The 20676-nt window shown below is 39.3% G+C and overlaps 1 protein-coding gene across 2 annotated transcripts; it reads right to left on the bottom strand.

Moving 5' to 3' along the window:
- Positions 1-965: 965 nt before the first annotated feature.
- tmem63ba (transmembrane protein 63Ba) lies at positions 966-20591 on the bottom strand. Of its 2 annotated transcripts, XM_018667056.2 has the most exons (24): positions 20281-20590; positions 14357-14575; positions 14022-14101; positions 12209-12250; positions 10933-11023; positions 10758-10795; positions 10483-10625; positions 9582-9633; positions 9354-9462; positions 9192-9262; positions 8508-8588; positions 8241-8364; positions 7432-7565; positions 7169-7306; positions 6803-6956; positions 6522-6628; positions 6311-6397; positions 6128-6193; positions 5746-5908; positions 5353-5458; positions 5001-5168; positions 4753-4868; positions 4573-4644; positions 966-4155 (listed from the first exon to the last, which is right to left on the bottom strand). In XM_018667056.2, exons 2-24 carry the CDS (start codon positions 14549-14551, stop codon positions 3976-3978), a joined length of 2517 nt encoding a protein of 838 aa, XP_018522572.1. In that variant the 5' UTR covers positions 14552-14575; positions 20281-20590; the 3' UTR covers positions 966-3975. The 2 variants fall into 2 exon arrangements, with proteins under 2 accessions (XP_018522572.1, XP_018522573.1); XM_018667057.2 differs by lacking the exon at positions 12209-12250 and having other exon boundaries at positions 20281-20591.
- Between the last annotated feature and the right edge of the window lie 85 nt (positions 20592-20676).

Below are 20676 nucleotides of genomic sequence, written 5' to 3'. Positions count from 1 at the left end.
CAGCCCTCCAATCATTTACCTCCATTCTTCTATTGCCCCACCGACAGAACCTAGTTTGTTCCTGCTAACTTCAATTTTTCCCCCTTTCCCTCTAGTGAATTCTGAGATAATCTTACCTCTTCAGACCTTCAACAATGAAAAACAGGGAAAAAGTCTATGGTTGGTATAACACAGAAAAAGGAAGAGCTGGTAAACGCTGGGCCGGAAATGTGGACTGTGGTGAGACAAAAACAAGAAATATTAACAAACCAGAGTTACAGTTTGATTGATTGTTTTAAGATGCATGTTTTGCATAAAATTGTTAGGTTGATTATTTTCCACACCACTAATAAATCCAGCCCATACTTGGACCACATGCTTGTTTTCATCTGGCCCAGTATACACCTAGTTCCATAGCGCGAGTCTGGCCCCAAAAAAACATTTGTTTAGCAGCTTTTCAGGTCACACATACAACCCATGTAAGTGTTAAAAGTAGAGTGGGTCTTTCTGTCAGGTAGGAAATATCCAAATCCGAATCAGAATGGACTACTGCCTTTAGCTTTGTTTGTCAGGACATGTGAATCAGCCCAGATGTGAAAGTACGTGGACCAGACTCAGGACGAGGACTCAGGCATGTTGGGCCAGAAGTTTCTTTTTGCCATCCAGTATATAGACTTTTAGTCTTTACTGTTGAATTAGCATGTAGTATGGATTGGGAACACAACTACTGCTTTAGGAAGTCAAAAAGTGATCAGTCTTTTAATATTGTTGCTTCACAGCAGTCAGTGTGACCACAATCTATGTAACCATTACAGTATAATATTAAATGCCACAGCATAACAGAAGCGCAAGTAGAGAAGAGATATAAATTTGGCAAACTAAGTAATGTTCATTATACAGCAACATCTATCAAGCCTGAAAAATGTGTTTCTTTTTTCAAAGGTTACATATTGTCACCATTTAATAGAAACTCATTGCCGTCAAACTTGATTAAATACAGATTTATTGTTCAAAGAGCTGGGGGAAAGTAGATATATACAGTATATATATCTGTTGTACAGATGGCCCTTTGGAAAGAACAACGAGAGTCAAATGCTGACATCTGCTATTGTTACTCTTCCTATCTAGGAAATTGCAAAACTAAAAAAGGCAAAGCACACAAAAACACATTCTAACTGTGCACAGTTTTGAGATGCAGACACATTTTACTGCCCATTTCATATTGAATGCAGCGTTATAACAAAATGAGAACTTATATTAGAGAGTGTTTGACTGATGTAAACAAAAACAATGCATTTATTTCCAGTGAGTCCCGCTGTCTATACAGATCTTATGAAGATAATCTAAAATAAAATAATTCATCATGGGGATCTCAGACTTGAGAGACAACTGGAAATCACTGCAACCATCAGACGACAAATGCAGATCTGTATTCAAATGAAATATCATAACATGGGACTGGACAGCAGTAAGTTTTGTTGTGATATAAAACTTTCAATTTGTGGTTAGCTAGTGAACAATCCTTTTGAAGCTGTTTAAATACAGCAGTCACACTATTACTTTAGCCCCTTTCAGCTTACCAAAGGTTGTGGAAATAAACCTACATTCAGTGATTAAAAACTGAAGTTGTTAGACAAGATGAGATTCATTAAGTTATCTCCCTCAGAGCTGGACAGTGTGTGTTATTCTGACAGGACACATTCAGAGATTTCAAGACATCTCAGAGGTATAAAAATGAAGAGGTATAAAAAAATAAAAATCACCTTATCATGACTAGAAGAGCACCAGACTCATGGCATCAAACAATTCTCGTGTTATTACCATAATAATATACCCATGGACAAATTATGGAAACAGTTTAGGTTCACCATTGTCGTCATCATACCCATACGGGGCATGCCCTTCTCTGTCAATCATATAAGTGAAAGTAAGATTAGTGCACATTTCCCACAATGGTTCTCTGAGCAGCTAATACATTTTTCATATTGTGGTCCAACAATAATAATAATTGGTCCATAGTGACAGACTGTTGTGGTACCTTGTCTGCAGCACCTTGGCTTAGTTTACCAACAATTGTCTTTATGTTTACTGGGGCAGCATGTAGTGTAAAGAAAAAAAAGGTGGCTTTGTAAATCCTGAGTGTGGTCATAACTGCACGGGCACTGCATTTCACATAAGAATTTGTTTCTTTGTGTTTGTCTTGTTAAAGTTTTTGTCTGAATGTTCCTGAACCTGAAAAGAAACTGCTTCACATAGAGACAGATCAAGTGAATGTTAACTTGATCCGCCTGTTCTGTGATCAAGTGTGGAGTTGTAGTGCATCACTATTGCTCTGCCAGAGACCTTACAAAGCCGGTAACTAGATCTGCAAATGGAATGTACACGTGTGTGTGTGTGTGTGTGTGTGTGTGTGAAATTACTTCATAACAACTTACAAAGCAACATAATGAATATATTTTCCATTCTGTTATCAATAGGTGGTTGGGAGTGAGGGCTGTATTCAAAAGCATAAAGTTAAAGTTTGAAAATTAGTGTGACTATAAATAAAACTGGACTTCCATCCATTGGTGTAACTGCTAAACTCTCTTGTGTGGCCTAGCCCAAGATTTGATATGTTATCACCAAAATTGCACAATTTGGGTTCTACAATCTAAAACTTGGCATTGAGTACTGGCAAACTGTAACAATGCTCAATGACAAGTGGAACTTAAAATATGCTACCTACATGATGAAGTATCTACAGAAAACACTGAAGAGGACCTGACAGAGGGCTGAGTGGTAAGATATGGATTACCTCATTTGAAAAACTATCAGTAGTCATCTAAACTGAATGCTAATTTGAAAATCTCTATGTACATACGTAAACATATGGAGGAAAAAAGATAACAATGAAAACAACATAAAAAGAACTGGTCACAATGAGTATCATCTGAAACTGACCCAGAAAAACCCCCAAAGACCTTTCTCTCCATCCTCTGAGCAACACAAAAGGATCAGGAGGCTCTTGGCCTCCAGTCTTCCTGCAGCAGCTGTGCAAGGATTGTCCCCTACTGGGGGCAGCATCAGTAGCAGCCGTCCGACAGCAGTACCGACAAAGGCTCAGGGACTAAACACCAAAACAACCATCATCAGTGTAGTGTGCCAAAATATGAATTCTCTTCTTCCTCAGTTTAAGGTTGTATCGAGCTTGATAGCATTTTCAATTCCATGCCTACAAATAAATACCACCTCAAAACTGGTTATTTAACAAATCCAGAGTTTTGTAGCTGTACAGTGTCAAAGCATCCAGGAGTGTTAGTAGCAATGTTTTTTTCTTTTTTGTTTTTTTGTTTCTTTTTTTGGAAGGCTTTTATGGAATTGGAAGAACTGATTTCAGACCACCAGATCTACCCAGAACAAGCTATCTGCTGGTGTGGAAAACTCCTCTTTTGCTCTCCTTTCTTATAAGCTGTTTATTCAGGGGAAGCATCTAGTATGAACTGGAGATATTGGCAAAGGATTATGGGAAAATCCCTCCACCCTTTGAAATTGAAGGCATGCTGTACTACAGTACCTTAGTGAAATTCGAGCTCAAAGGACAGATCCTCTCTTTGAAGTGCAATAATTTTAAGGAAATACAGACAGAATATCCCTACCCTTACAAGACAAGGCAAAAATTCTTCATTTGTGCATTAGTGTCTTTCTTTCATGGGTCCATGTGCAGTGTTTTAGGGTGTGCCTCAGCTACATTGGGACAGAAAGATGTTGCTGCCCTTGCATTGTTGTACATTCCCTCTGCAGGTACACAGATGTGGTTTAGTGAGACCCAGTGAAGGAAAAGTCCTTGAGCGACAATCCATTTAATCCTTAGTAGACAGTGTGCTTACATTAGTGTGAAGTACCTCAGTGGAGGTTGAGATGCTTTGGAGAACTGTTGGTCCAGTTCCTAGTTTAATTCACATGTTCAGTGCACTCCTCAAGGTAACTTAGGGGATTCTTTTTCTGCTCCAGGCAGCATCAGTGCCGCACTTCATTATCAATGAGGCTGTCCTCACCCGACTGGAAGTCCGCATTCAGGCCATTTTCCACATTGATTATTTCCTCGTCCTGCGAGGACCCCTGGCCGTCGTCCTCACCACTGCCTGACCCAGCCTCCTCTGAATTTGGGTCTTGAAGTACCTGAGCAATGTACATTTGCTGCAGAGGAGAAAATAAAAGAAAACAGAATGTTAAAGTCTGAATGCTCGTTCATACTTCATAATACACTGTCCTTATGAAAAAAAGGTTGTTTCTATGGGTTCTAACACATCCTGCACTTTTTCATTAATAAAATCATCAACAAATCCAAAAACATAATTTTTTTGCCCTCAAAGTTAAAACAGTCTTCTTTTCACTATAAAATACTGCTGAAGTTGAGAAAAAAACATTATTCATTTGAGACTCATCCATAAAGGCAGCAGGTAGTTAGCTGGTATTAATTTATTTTTGTCAAACCGACCCTATGCTCAGCACCTACAAGCTTTGGCATTATGCCATGCCTCTTTTCCACTGTTTGATACTCTATTTATATATATATATATAAATATATATAAATAAACACAACTGAATACATACCGCTGCCTTGTTGGCGGCAGAAGTGCACACGGGACGTCCATTCTCCAATCCATCAATCTCCTGGGTGTCAATCTGAAACAGAAAATAGACATTTAACACATGCTAGTCTGAAATACTGGCATGGAGAATTTAGAAAACGCCAGTAATACATGAAAGAAATAGGGGTAACTATTTTGTTACCTTGTAGTTGTGAGCACTCAGATATTTAAAATGTCCAAAGCAGACGTGAGAGAGGCAGACAATAATTGTGATGATCAAAACTATGAATGTGAACATGGATGTTGCAGCTGAAAACCCTGGGGGAAAGAAAGTAGAGGGACACTTGTTTAACAGGTGATTGTACTTCAAAGTGGCAGACTTTTTGTAAATACAGTAAATCTGGGCATTTGTTAGGACATTAGTAGCCTGTAGATGAGTCCTTTTTTTACCCGAGCGAACAGTGGAGAAGAACAGAAGCCAAAAGAGACACAGAATGGGAGCGGCCACCACTTGGTTGACAGCTCCAGAATGGATCTTTTTGTCCAGTTTGGATGGCAGATAGGCGTAGTACATGTTGTACCTGTCTGCTAGGTGTTTCAGCAGCATGTACATCAGCCCTGCACAGAGAAAAGACAATCAGTGGAAGTAATCCAATTAGTCCTGCTGATAAGCCTCCGTATAAAGAACAGGACCACTGTATACTGCCTGCCCTCTGTATGTTTCCCCTGCAGTCATTTAATCAGCACACTATCATGATGTGAAACAGCAGTGACCCAGCGGGGATACTAAGGCACCACTTACCAAAAGGGACAATGATTGGGCAGGTGATGCTGTAGGTCATAACCACAGTGAAGACACACATCATCCAGGCATAAGCTGCCCCAAACTGGAACTCGTATGCTTGGTGCTATGGAGACATAATGACAGGCTGTTAGAGAAAATTCTCAATCTAAACATCCTAATTTCAATGTCTACATCACATGTAGCTAATGAACATAATACAAAAACATTTCCAACCTGAAATCATAGCAGAGGTTCCCATTTATTTTGTACTGCATGACACTGAAACATTTACTTCCCCATTCATTTCAGAGTAGACGTTCATTTAAAACATCACTTATATACAGCTAGTAAGTCTTAAACTAATATATTCCTAAAAATGATTTTAATTTGGTAACCAGGGCAGGGACTAACCCTTTTGACATTCCTCCGCTCGGCTGCAGAGCGAGCTAGGCAGAGACGGATCATGTACATAAGTAGACCGGGGATCCTCAGCAGGTCCATGGCATTTCCAATGAATGCAGATGCAATGACATAGTTCACAAAGAAGGCTCCATTGTCAGGAAGGAACACACACCTAAAGAGGAAAGAAAAAAGTCAGTCTCACTAAAAACTAAAGCCAATTTAATTTCTAATTCATTTAAATGACATAAGCATGAAATAATGATATTTCAAAATACATTTAAATTGGTTATGGTACCAAACAAACTGGACTATTTACACTGTATATACAGCCTGAACATGTCATCCTGTTCTGGTTTGTTCAAAAAACTGTCAGCAATATTATGCTACTTACTCAAATCTCACTTTAGCATCTGCCAAGAATCTTTTGTCAAAAAGCCAGCGGAAGAAAACATCCAAACTGTAAAGATACAAAGACAGAAAGAAATTAATCAAAATATCTAGGCTGACAAAAATTAACTGATGAAATAACTTTACATTTAATTGCATTGCAGGGAGAAATAAAAACATGCTATACCTGCTAAGTCCTAGGGAGGGCAGCAACAGGACCATGAAGATCAAGAAAGTGTAGCATTTATGCATTGTGGTCCTGTTCTCTCCTGAGCTATAAGGCCAAATGAAATATTTGCACATATTAAAAACAGACACAACACACTCAAAGAACCTAAACGTCAAATGGGAATAAATACATTACAACTCTGAATATACTAAACTAGTGTAAATCATACCGGGTCCAGTGGGCTTCGAAGAAGGCAGAGTAGTAGACAATGGTAGGAAGTAAGGCGGAGAAGGACCACAGAAGGAGGGTGGGGAAGAACTGAGTGATGATTGGATTCTGGAGGACAGATCAGAAAGACACAGACATGTCGTGTCAAGAAACAGTGGGGAATTCCTGCGCCTCTGCAACAGCATGTAGACTTGTGGTTCTGAACTCAATGCTGTTAAAGCTTATTTTTTTTCTTCCTCTTGCAGTGATTCCTGTTTCAAAATTCTAATGACTGTAACTCACATTTAAGTATTCCACTGGTTTGGTAACATTGAACTTGTCCATGGTGGAGATGATGATGGCCGGGGTGGTGAGGAAGAACAGGAGGAGGAAGAGGACACAGTTGATGATAAAGCAGCGGATCCACCAGGAGAATCCTCCCACTGACAGATGCTCCCTGTGGGATAAAGGTTATGTAGCGGTTAGACTGACACTGGGTGATGACCTGCAGCTATGGACACAGCTGGCTAGTAAACTGATACTGCAGCTCAAAAAACAGTTTGTCATCTAGTGTGAGAAAATCTCTTCAAAGTAAAGTGAAGTTTAATTACATCTCAGCACGACATTAAGAGTATAGTAAAGAATATGCTGAGTTGACTGTGTTCTTACCAGTAGACATTTTGTGGATCAGGGGCGTAGGTGACAGTCCAGTTGTGTGTGTGCAGCTTGGTACTGAACTGAGAGCTCTTGGGCTCCCGGCGACAGTGACAGCCCTGACACTTGCAAGCATTAAAGTCCTTCAAAATTCTGAGAACAAACATTCATGTAAATAATGAAAAGACATGCAGTGAGTCATCTAATATGTCCACTTAAAAACAATCTCACAGATAACCTGTTATAACACTTATCTTACCACGTGTAAATGTACTTACATGGCAGTTATGGACTCATTCTGAAAGGTAACAAAGGCCATTCCTAAGGGTTTCCTGTTGACCTTCTCTCTCTCCTTCCTGTAGTCCTCTTTTAGTTGCCCTTCCAGCTTGGTGTAGTAACTCACTGCCTCTTCCTGGGAAGGACATAAATTTTTTTAGCACAGTCTGGGACATTTGTTTTCATTTTACTTTAATCCTATTTGCCACTATCTTACATTACAGCAATGGTGAATATCAGTCTGTACACGGGGTTAAATGCATTAGCTATAAATATAATGATACAAATCAAAAATAAAATCAAACTTCTTATATGTAATAATAAGAAAAGACCCAACACTTATTGAATTCGGAAACTGGGATTACTTAACAACTGTTGGTAACTAGTTAATCTGGTGATCATTTACATGACCTGGTCTCAGTTTCATTAGTTTGGCACACAGCACCAAGCTAGCTAAGCGTCTCTGAAAACACAATGTAAATCACAGTAGTTAATGTATGTAGTTCAGTTAGCACAAGGAGCATCATGGCAAAAACAAAAACACAGGCTACAAAATGCAAAATTATGTTTAGATGTGATGTTATGTGTTAGATGTGATGTTATTTGGCTATTCTAGGAGCAAGTACCAATATGATACATTGCCTACTTCTTTTGTGCTCTAGTCTTGCTTCTTCATAAATCAAGAATCAAATAGATGTCCCCCTTATCTCCCCTCAAAAATACTGCTGGTACCAGCTTGTAGACATGTTTTATGTTTACAAGCTGATACTAAGTGTTATTTTGAGATAAAATTGCAATACGTTAGTCTGACCTGCTCACAGCCTTTGATGATGCAACAGCAAAGGTGTCCACAGGGCTTTGGGTTGATCATAGTGTCAACATGCTCCTTGGCCTGCAGGTCAAGGAAGAATTTCTTGCTGCGCTCTGCCTTCTTCCTGCATACAAAACATCAGCTGTGTCAGACTGAGGTCAGACTGCTCAGTCCTGGAGCCAGTAAGACATTAACTAGATATACCCCAAAAGGAAATGAAAGAGCAAAACACACACACTCGTGCACTTACAGGTAAAACATTGTTACCTTTCAGAGTTAAGATACATCAGCCTGGCCACATCGTAACAGATTCGAGCTTCCAGTACAGCACAGTTTTCATATGCAAGCCTAGAAAGAAGAGAAGGAAGGAGAAAGTGAAAGACTTGATACATTTACAGAAGCATAAATACACACATAATAGAGTTCTTACACATTCTTGACAACAACAGCAGTGGATAACATCTCTCCTCTACATTATAATAACATTGGAAAGTCAAAAAAGGTAAGAATGCAACAGCCACAAATAATCAAAGGCTTCCACCATTTTTTTTTCATTGGCGGTTTCGTGGCGGTATTCAACTGTGGAGGGCTTTTTGCAGTGTAGGACATTAGATAAGATTTTAATACTATTTGGCCAAGTAGGAGTTGAGCCAAACACCCCCTCCTAAGTCTTGACACATGACTTGCATAATCATGCTCATCTGGCTTCTATTATGGACAATTACAAATATAGGCCCGTCATTGTCTGATCCCAGCCATAAGGTCAAGGACAAAGCAGCTGCTTTAACAGGAAAAGGCATGGCTCTCATACACCATAATACAGTTACTGCACAGCTTTAAGCCATGAATACAGTGCGGTGTACCATTTTTATAAGCAGACAAATTTAAGCATTGTGAGTTATTAACTGTGGAGCCAAGATACCAGTGAGGAAGATCTTGAGGAGTGCTTACTCAAAGTGTTGCTTTATCTCACTCTCCTCCGCATATTTGGAGATTCCATTGACAAATAAAGTACGTTTTACCTGCGATGGAAATAAGACAGGGAAGTTAATTACCAACAACATTCAGGCCTAAATGTCTAAAGGGAAGATTTTCTGAAAGCTTGTCACCCACCAGGTCATCCTCCTTGTAGTGCATCTTTGAGGTGTGCCGTCTCATGCTGTACACCGTCAGTAACAGGTAGAGAAATGCAAAGGTTGTGTGCAACCACAGTAGTGCATTACTGGGGAAATGAAGGTTAAAAAAAGGATTTAGTATCAGGATTAGAAAGAGCAACAGTTCACTTAAACAGTGTAACATAAATCTTCAGAGTAGAGTGTAAGAAATTGAAGGACTACTCACTCAGAATCCAAATTTGCTATGGTGGTTCGCCCAAAACTATAGGCATTGTTTTCTGTTGAAAAAATATTATTAATTGTACTGTATTTATTGTACTGCACTGCAAATAATACAGCAAGGAATGTGGAACATGGTTTAAACTGATGGAAAAGTAAAACAACATTTGGTAATTTCCCATTAACAACACAAAATGAAAAGTTTGCTTTGGAGGAGGGCAGAACAAACTCATGACACAAGATAAAAAGACAAAGAGAAAGTGGAGTTACCACCTCACAGTTGTATGCCTTGGCTAACCAGTGCAGTTAATTAGTGTGTGTGCGTTATGGCCAAAAACGTGTTTGTATAGTCACAGTGACCTTGACCTTTGACCACCAAATTTTAATCTGCACTATCCTTCTAAGTGAACATTTGTGCCAAATTTGTAGGGAATCCCTCAAGGCATTACTGAGATATCGCATTTGCAAGAATGGGACGGACGGCAATGCAGACAACCCAAAAACATAATGCCTCCAGTGACAGCTGTTGCAAGTGTGGAGGCATAAAGACAGGTATGATGTAGATTGACATGTATTTTAATAGAAGGTAATTTTATATGGAAGCTAAAAAAATGCACAACATATTTACTTGATGTGTTCTTATTATTTTACAGAATAACAACATAATACTGTAGGTTACACAGTGTATTCATCCTAAAGTAGGCTGCAATGCTTTGCATGCTTTTGCTCATGAGAGTCAGTTCTAGTCAGAAGACAGAAAAAGATAAAAGACAGATAAAAGAGGAACAAGAATAAAGAAACAGCTAAACAGCTAAAACAAACATAATGGTGACAAAGCAGGATGCCCTTGTCAGGTAACAGTGACAGCAAAACTGAGAAAAAAAAAAAATAAATTAAATTAAACTCACCAAGTAGGTTTCCAGAGAAGTTAACAGGCAAGATGATGCCCACAGAGAGGACGCCTACCACTACCAGCAGGCCAATGATGTGCCGCTGAAAGGACAAGTAATGCACTGCATCCTCACCACACTTCTCCCTTATCTCTTCATCCCTACAGAGATAACACAACAGTCAAGTCAAATACTTAAGAGCAATTCAAAGTAGACAAAATTTCTATATCCATTTTATTGAATGTTACATCAATTTTTCTTATTTCAAATATGCTGTAAGTAGGTTGACTCACTTGATGCGGAAGATAGCAGTTAGCCAGGAGCAGAAACCCTAAGAAAGATGAAAGCAGAGATCTGAAGTTGTTGTACCAGTTTTCACATGCAACATATAGTATTGTCCTATATGAAAGAACATATTTTCATGATATTTCATCATATTTTATCCCATAAGAACAATAGCATCCTTACTGTGTCTCTCTGATCAATGTCCACAGAGCTGGAAACTGAGGTGAGGCGTTCATAGCGTTCAGGTGTGTCTGATGTCATGGCAGAGGCCACGCTGTACACAGAAAACACAATGTATAGTATTTGCATGATGTTACCCAACTACCAACATCAACATGTACCACAAGGGGGATGTTAGTTCTTTGAGCCTTGGGACAGTGGGATTACCATCAGTATGGAATAGTTGAAAAGACAAAACACACACACAAACACACGCTCTGAAATGGACTGAAGAGAGTCACCCCTGTTTAACCTGTGTGGGCTGCACACAGGATTTAGATTGGTAAACCAGTCAACCACAGGAACAATCTCTGCAGCCACATTTCATGCAGCATTAGGAGTAAAGAGCCTACTTCACCCAGGTTGAGTATACACCATCACTGTCAGAGGAAAGGTTGTGAAAAAAAAGACAGAGGGCAAAGCTCTAACCAAAAGAGCACTCACAGAGAAAACAACGCAAACACAAGGATCATCAAGAGACAGAGAGATTTATGAAGTTTGTCCAGCAGAGCCACGGGTTCTCCTGGACGTAACACATTAAAACCGTATGATTAACCATTTACAATTCTGATTGCACTTCACAGGCAGGTCGTGTCAGTTCAATTTATACATAATTAGAAAATATGAAGAGGAGCCAGGCTCTGCAGGAGTTCCAGCATTGGTTCAGAGTTGAATACTACATGAGAGGATGACGTCACCAGATCTCTAAAGGAATGAGTAGAGAGCCTGCGGCTTTAATCCACCATCAGTCCTCCTCTCCCACATTCCTATGAGAAGTAGGAATGGCTCATCTCAACTCTAGTAGACAGGATAAAGTGTATGTGCACCATGTTAGGGCCTGTCTATGAACAACCACAGATCAGGGAAGCATTACCTCTCCCCATAAGCATCCCGTCTGTGCAGCTCATGCGGTGCGCTCACACAGAAGAAGTCCAAGCTTCATAAAGAGGTCAATACACAGATTAGCACACACAGATCTGATTAGGATGGTGAGAGAGGACAGGGACACCCAATAGCAGAAGTACAAGAGTGACAAGGAGAGGGAGAATAAATTAGGAGCCTGGCACTGGGAAACGCCTGGAGAAGGAAGAAAAAAACTAAACCATCAAGAGTGAAAAACAGACTGAAACCCACAGCGGCCTGGGCAGAATGGACAAGAGTTATGAGTTAGGTTAACTACGGAGAGAGGATAGGAGAGAAGAAAAAGGCAGTGAGTCTACGATACGGAGAAATAACATACTATTCCCGATCATCCAGGCGACTGTATCGCTGATCCATTCGTCTGGTAAAAAGAGAAGTAAAACAAAGCCATTCAGCTCAGTTAAGAGGAAATGGCCCTGTCAGCCAGTACGGGTGCTGGTTCAAAGAAAATCTGGGAAGCATATTACACCACAGGCATACCAATGAAGGTTTCTGTTCATTCTAGTATAGGTTACAGCTTACAAATGTATTTATGACCTATGATTAGGTAATAACTCTTTCATTTATTTTAGTTGAGAGTCATTGTTTATATAGACTCATAAGTTTTATGACCTACTTTTCAATTATCAATCATGCTTCCTAATAAGGTAACAGTTGCTTTTCAGAACTTACAAGAATTTAAAAGACACACAATGATCTCAAGTCAGCAAGGGTCATGAGACAACAAACTACATTTCCTGTCTGTTACAAAAGTGTCCCATGCTGCCACCCCCTCCCATTCTCCCACCATGCTGCAACCCCATTCCCTGCTCACATGCAGCTGCAAAAATAGTGTAGCTGCAACATCACACAAACATAGCAGGGGAATGTAGGTGATGGAGCACTGTGTCATGCACTTTCCAGGGTTCACAGTCAAATAGGTCTGTAGTGAGTTCTGATCTCCCTCTCTCCCAATTTGGTTCAGACCTCTTGTTTCATCTCACAGTGCAGCAGTTGAAAGACAGTGGTGGAATCAGCACCTGTTGACAGGTGTCTTTCACAACTATTATTTTTATTTGATCAGTGTGCAGACATTAATCTCAAATTATCCTAATATATCTGGAAGGATACCATCATATAATAGTGGGAAACTGCAGTCCATGGGGCTTTGATGCAGACAGTGACTTTAAAGTGGTCTGAGAAATGGATCTTAAGGGGTTTTTAAATTGATAATAGTGACTTATCATTGTTTCTTCCTCCACTTCAGTCTTATTGAAACCACAGTCTGGCCTTTCTGACTCAAAGGGAACAAACCATTTAACAAGTGACAAAGCATGAAAATGTTACTGTGCTTTATTGCCATTAAAAGGAAAACTGCTGACACTGACTTCCTGTCTGGACTACCATCCTTGTGATGTCTGCTTCTGTCGAAAAACTACATAACTCCACCCACAGAACGAGAATACAGCATTTTTCTATATTAATTAAGATCCAGAATGAACGCCCCCAGATGGCCAAATACTGATATAATGTGTCTCAGGCAGATAAATCAGTAAGGGTCAAAAGCCATAATGGCTGGTACCTTCTGAAACACCACCATTTGAATGCCAACAAGGCTATCATAGGCACCCTTTGGTGCTAAGCTTTTGTCACATCTTGCCCTTGTTGATGACCATACACTTTCTGACCTGATAATAAACAAAAGGTATGGAGGCAGAATAAGGCACCCCCATATAGCAGCTAGGATGCTATATATCACACACCATGGCAGCATTCTATAGTTCCAAGTGAACACACAAAGGCGGCGTATTTGAGGGCCTTCTTAACACCAGTTTTGCACGATCAGGCTCTCGACTTGCTGCCTGCTACATTGGTTCTATAGAAATTGCTGTCTTATGTAAGGTAAATGTTACATGTATGCTTATTTCTTCTAGAACTGTGTGTAACTACACTGAAATCACTGACAATCAATTCTGTTGAAGAGGATGAAGTAAAGGCTAAATGACACAAAGCACCAACAATTGAATTGACACTTATTGTAGATGGGGAAAATATTTTTGGAAGGTAATTTAGGTCAACATATTTTGGCCTGCCAAATATTAGCCATTAACCATTACTGTGCATGTGTGTAAAAAAACTGTGATGTTAATTACCTGTCTGCATCGGTCACGAGAGCCAAGCGCCCGTAGTCCCATGCTACTTTTCTCAAGAGGGAGAACACAAACAGCAGGCCCTACAAATACAAAATAAACAGTAGGTGTTTATTTACATTACCTACTGAACAAAGTTACATAACTGCTTGAAGGTGTTTATCATTTAAATATGCATTCCTGAAAGCATTTCACCTCAATTCTGAGAGTAACAAAGAAAAGACAAAAACTGAAGGGCTAGCACTGCATGATGATTAGGACATACTGTTCAAAGGTGCAAAAATATACTCATTAGCTGTAGTAACTGGGTACTCCATTTGATGGACAGAGGGACTCACCAAGAAGCACATAAAATCAAGGGCAAGGACAGTTGGTACCCCGCCAAAAGGCAAGCCCTGGAGTACTGTACTGCGAATTCGGGCAGAGTAACAGTAGTCTTTGGTGGTATTGGGTGCGGCCGACGGGCAGCTCTCTGAATCGGAGCATCCTTGCGCCGCCCCCACGAGCATTATCAATATCAACACTCGGTGCATCCCTCACTGCAGCATGCTGACAACCTGTAGAAGAGAAGAGACAAACCTGTTTTAACACAAAGTATGCTGATTATAACTATTCCGTTCAAGCCATAGTGGTCACACTGTATGGGTCTATCATTGACAAATCCTGAAGAATACCACCCACCTGTACATGCTAATAGACAAAAATACAGAGAAGCTGGAAATAACCTGAAACTTACATTTCTGTCCCTTCTTACTGAGGCTGACATTTCTGCCTTGTCATTAGTCACATGCTCTGCTGTTGCGTTTGACCACATGCATGACAATTGAAATCTGCTTGTTTTAAATCACTGTACACTTTCTGTTCCTTGTCCATGACTACTATATGTGCCAATGACACATAGTTAACTTTGCTCTAATTCAACCTAGGTGTCACAGCACTAAGGCCATCACATTAGCAACAGCTAATGCAGCTAATGAGCAACAATGGCATTTCATTGGAGACATTTCTGGCCAAATGACAAAAGTCCAATATTCAGTCATGATTATTATGTTATGATTATTACTGATATTATTATTATTGACAAGCTGATAGCATACACTAACCTTGCCTGAGCTTGTTTGCTGGACACTGCTGGGTATAGCCATGCATTGCGGGTTTGATGAGAATGGTGACTCAGTCTATATTTGGGTCAGATGACCAAAGCAATGAGCCAAAAGCCACAGGGCTGCATACAATTTAGGAGAAGCTTTTTCTCATTACATTGGGTCATTTAACTCTTAATGCAGGTTAAGGAGTAGGGTGTGTATAACCCTGATAGGTTAGACTAAACAGATTTGGCTTGTTGGTATCCTCACTTTGGCTACCATTATATTTTGTTACTTCACTCTCTTCCTTCTAGTCTCAATAAGAAACATCAGGCAGTTGCCCTAATGAGCTACCTAAGGGCTAATGATGGAAAACATCGACAAAACATGAATAGTGTATGAGGGATAGAGAGTAACATGAGAAATGTATCTTTATAACATCCTGTGTAAGCCCAGGTAGTCCTCCTAACTCTTTGTCAGGAAACAGACTTAGATGACCATTTAAACTCCATTGCAAAAACAAGGGGCAGAGCAAAAGTATTGCTTCAACAAAACACCAGTCAAAACAGGCAAACATGAGAGAAATTCTACTGACGCATGAACAGATGTGAACCAAAATACATATATTAGTTTGAGATGTTGACACAAAAAACCCCTCAAGAACTACAGTAGTTTCTCCATCTTGTAAACATAAAATGGACCTATCCTGATCTACAGGGGATCTCACTTTAAAAGGTGTCATATTACACACAGACTGAACAAACAGTTTGGAGACAGTGCGTAGGTGTTTGTAGAGAGTGCTGGTGAGTGTGTTGCACTGCTATACTTGTGCCCTTCGACCCACTATTAACAGCAGCATTCACGATGCTGCTCATCTGCCCTAACACTAACTCATTTATCCGCTCCCTGGAATGCTGTGACATCAGTGGAGAGGGACGCAGCCAGAGCTGAACAATAAGCCGATAGAAACCACAGGGTTCAAATGGACCGGTCTCAACCCAAGGAGGACACAACATACCCCCCTGTGCCTTCAGCAACACTGCTGCACATCCTGGACCCATCGCCACAGTTCCAGCTGTTTAAGATTCAACGCCAACATCTTAAAAGGGACTTCAGCACACCTCAAAAACAACTTAATGTAAAGTTATAGATGTTACCTCCAATGAGCTCACCCCTTGGCTGTAATGTCAGTGTCATGGAAATACAGAGACAGGTCAAGTATCATATGGCTTCTTGAGCTGCAAGGTTCAAACTTGCCGCACATTAGGTTTATAATTGATGGGCAAAGTAGAGCTGAGTCAATAGTGCTCTAAGTTGTTTTAAAGGTGATATTTATGGATTACAGGATTGTGTTATATTGACCAGTCTTGATATTTCCTTTTAATTCCTTTTATTCCAAATTTTCTTGCCACTTAGATCTCTTTAAGGTTCCCTGTAGAGCTTTATTTTAGACATATAAAAGTTTCCAAAAAATACATTCAGTGTTTCTCACCAAAATACAACGTTTGTATTAAGGTCTTACAAACATGTCGAGTGCATTTCCATTTTCACAGAACTATTGTAAAGCCAATCCTTAAAATTGTTTTAAATCATCATTTGTTTACATCCTTGCTTAATTGCAGTCCTCTACTACATTGACATATGAAATATTAATTAAAAACTTCAGTTTTCAGTCAGCAATATGATCACACCCTGATAAAACAAGGGGTGTGTTTTTGTGTGTATCACAAATGATCTATTTTAATTCTATGACTAAATTAATTAATTTTCACATTCTACAACTTCGGTCTAACAGTCAGCATTGCAGGCAACGGTTTTATACCAAAACTAATTTAGATCATCATTAGGTCATTTCAACAACAAAAATATTTTTTAACAGCAGTGTATGATTACAACATGACTCAGTGGCACAGAAATACTGTGCCACCTTTCCACCTGATGCTGGTTGCTATGGTACCATCAGACTGGCTCACATTCTCAAAATACAAATAAACATAAAGGGATGAAGGCAGTGAGGGAGAAAATCCTATGCTTGTCCATTCGAAACTCAATCTAGAGTGAGCTTGCCGTTTGCTCAACAGCTTAAGCAGGCAAGACAATGTGGTTTCTCTGACTGTCAGGAATAATATGTCTTTTTGTTTTCAGCTAGACAAACAACATCAGAGAAAAACATCTACCAGGACAAATGAAATGAAAAAGGTCATACAATACAGTGCCTCATTCAATTCCTTTAAAGCAGCTGCATGTTAATTACATGCCAATAATACAGATGTAGATCTTTTTAGTCCACCTCCATCTTAATACAGGGACAAAATGAAATGGAAAATGCACAGGACTCATGCTTTCCAGCTACAATTAGCAACTGCACACACACTGATGACTTTGTGCATTTAAACATACAATGTTTTCCATCAGTATGTGAGTCATTATTCCTTTAATCTTCATACGTTAAATATTTAAACAGGGTTTGTCCAATACTAACAGTGGCGTATGAATGATTTTAGTGAAAGTCAAGCAGTACCAACTTGAGTTGCTCCACCTTTCTTGCCAAACAAATAAAACCAAATTCAGCAAAGGAGAAATAAACACTAGGTACCAATAGGAAATTGGCCTATAATCCAGATACAGAACATAATATGATATTTATGATTATATGGTTGGATAAGTCAAGGCAGTCACTCTCTTCAAGTTGAAAACTATTGTGTGCTCACTGCAGGGAAGACATAAGAAATCATTCAAAGTTCCAGGCCCACTAATATTTCTCCTGGGATGTTCATTTGTACTTCCTACAACAAAAACAACTCTGTGATAGATATTTACAGATATTAAGTGTTGGTTTAAAACAATCACCTGAGATCATACATTCTTTTTACAACAAACATTGTGAGTACATCTACTGTATAAGACAAAATACTTAACCATAATAAGACACCTTCAATAAATGTGTCTACTTAAGTCTTCATTGTCATGTTTTTAAGGGAGGGTGATAAATTTATCTCTACTGAGAAAACAAGAAACCTTATGTGGAAGGTGCTAAGGACACCTGGAAGATGAAGACATTAATTACATACTTCCATATACATTTATTCAAATGTAAACAAACTGTGCTTGCATGTCAAAGTATCAGTACTATATGTAAGCCGTTTTAAATCAATTATGAGCCCTGTTCATCTTGTGAATTCATAAACCTACTTTATATTTTAATAAGTATCCATTCTGCTTAATGAAAATATGAAACTTGGCATTAATTCTGCAAAAATGCTGATGGCTGATAATGCCTAGTTGCTATTAGACTGTAAATCATTGACAACGATTATCTCAGATTGTGATATCAGGGTACAGTTTCACAATCACGTTACAATATTTATGTAAAATTAAGAATATACACAATATAAGAATATGGGAATGAGGAAAAAAGTTAAATGTTGGAGTTCATATTAAGTATCTTAGATTCACGCATTCATAATTAGTATTTGTTGGTCAAAAATGTTTATACTAAAACCTCATAGATTCAACAATAGAAAGGAGATCATACCAACACAACAAAATGAAGCTGATGCTATGTGATAAGAGACTATTACACGAAATAGAACATATGTCCACTTCGCTTCTTATCTACAATCAGCGTCATAACATAAGGTCTTAATCTGGGTTGTATGAAACCAATGTATTACTTTATCTCTGTAACAGTAATCTTACTACTGTAACTGAATTCTACCTTCAAAAGACTGGGGTGTGTATTCCATTCCATCTTTTGATTGTCAAGCGAAATCTGAATAGATTTAAATCCAAAAGATCACAAACAGTTGCAGCTATTCAATCATTTGGTTGTTTTTGTGATTCATAAGGTATCATAATACCACACACTGTATGGTTGAAATCTAATGAATGTGAGAAGCTCCATGTAATGTGAAGGGTTAATCTTAATTAAGTGGTCAGAGTAATCAGGCAATTTTATGGCATCACTTTGCATTCAGTTCGCAATGTGCATTAAGCATCATTTTTCACTTGTGATGGCCTCTCTGCTTGGTTCACTTTGTAACACACTTTATAGATGCCACAAAAAATTTAATCTAATTGCAAATAGTCAACCATTGCTTTCAGCATGGTACATGTAAAAACATTATTCATAGGAAAAACATGCTGAGCATTAGGTGGGGACTCAAGTTAGAGAGGCATTTAGGTTTTTATGAAATCGAAATGAGCAGATGTATGTCAGATTGATACTTCTCGAATGATTTCCCATCAATATTCATCCGTGTCACTGGAACACAGTATGGCTGATGTACTTAATATTGCGAGCAGCCAGCTTATGTTTATCCCTTTATAGGCTATGCGCAAGGAAACACTTAGGGCATTAACTGTCACAGCCAAGCTATGACTAGTCCATGATGAGGCCCATGTCTGTGAATCCAGCACAGTTTAACCACTTACTGTCAAGAGATTCTCTCAATACAACATTGCTCAACCACTAGTGTTAGTTAGATAGCTGAGATATGTAAGGAATTACTGACCTTGCGCTGATTATCTAAAGATGTGTCAATATCCTAGCCTGGACCCTAGCGCTAAATAGGCATACTTAGAGACTAAGACTACATAGCCTAATATCTGTTGATGTCCTAATGTCCATGCAAAAACAATCTCCCGACAGTAGATAATCGAGCTTACAGAGGTCCAAACAGTTTTCAAATATAAAAGAAAAATGTCCTAACATCTCGTCTTAATCGATCTACCTCATCACGCGCAGCAGAATATGATCAGTAACAACAAACCAAACATCCCCGGGTATGATGAGAACCAACAGGCGAACTTAATCTGGGGCTTGTGGCTAGAGGGGGGTAAATAATGAAATAATCTTGAACGTCACGGTCATCTATTATAAACAAAACCAGAATTCTCACAAGTAACAGCCTACTTTTGGTAATGGAGTCTAACTTGGGCCAATCATGAAAACTAGCTCGTGTTGCTGTTGACTTTACAAGAGCTCATTAATGTTCGCTCAGTTAGCTTAATGCTAATGGTAATGGGGATGTTTACTCGTTTATTGTTCTAACCGCAACCATTAAGTTCACCGGCGAAGTAACGAATGGTTGGCTGTCGCAACTGTAGAGAACAACCAAACACGTCTGAAGTGAAATACCAGTAAAACGGGGTTAATAATATGAAAACCAACTTACCTTGCAATAATACGCAGCGGGAGCAGAAACTGTCACAATTAGCTAATGTGAGCTAGCAGTCAGTCGTAACGTTGACGTTAGCTAACTTGGCTCGATGTAGCAAATAACAGGTGGAGGCTGTCTAACGACTAGCGGCTAATTCCCGCATTAAATTAGGTTTAGTTGATTCCCCCCGGACACAACACTAAATCTAACCAGGTGGAGCTACTCAGTCAAGTGGTCTGTTGGTACTGACAAGTCTCCGCTGCTGCGGTTGCGTCTATCAGCCGGTTGAACAACTCTCGCTAACCCAACCAGTCCAACTGCAGGCGAAGTCTATCAGGTGTACAGCGTGACGTGCATAGAAGAAGACCATATAGAGTAACGACACACAATTTGCCATTAACGCTGAACCAT

Source organism: Lates calcarifer, linkage group LG16_LG22, assembly GCF_001640805.2.
Source record: "Lates calcarifer isolate ASB-BC8 linkage group LG16_LG22, TLL_Latcal_v3, whole genome shotgun sequence".
In the NCBI taxonomy this organism is placed as follows: domain Eukaryota; kingdom Metazoa; phylum Chordata; class Actinopteri; family Centropomidae; genus Lates; species Lates calcarifer.
The sequence above is the reverse complement of the archived record's forward strand: the minus strand, read 5'-3'. Positions and strand labels throughout refer to the sequence as shown.

Excerpts from the sequence above, each read along its gene's own strand:
- tmem63ba (XM_018667056.2), bottom strand. The coding sequence starts at position 14,551 with ATGCACCGAGTGTTGATATTGATAATGCTCGTGGGGGCGGCGCAAGGA. Across the intron at positions 8,589-9,191 it reads GAGATAAAGCAACACTTTGA|GCTTGCATATGAAAACTGTG; the intron begins GTAAGCACTCCT and ends TCTTCTTTCTAG. Across the intron at positions 4,645-4,752 it reads TGAGTGCTCACAACTACAAG|ATTGACACCCAGGAGATTGA; the intron begins GTAACAAAATAG and ends TTTCTGTTTCAG.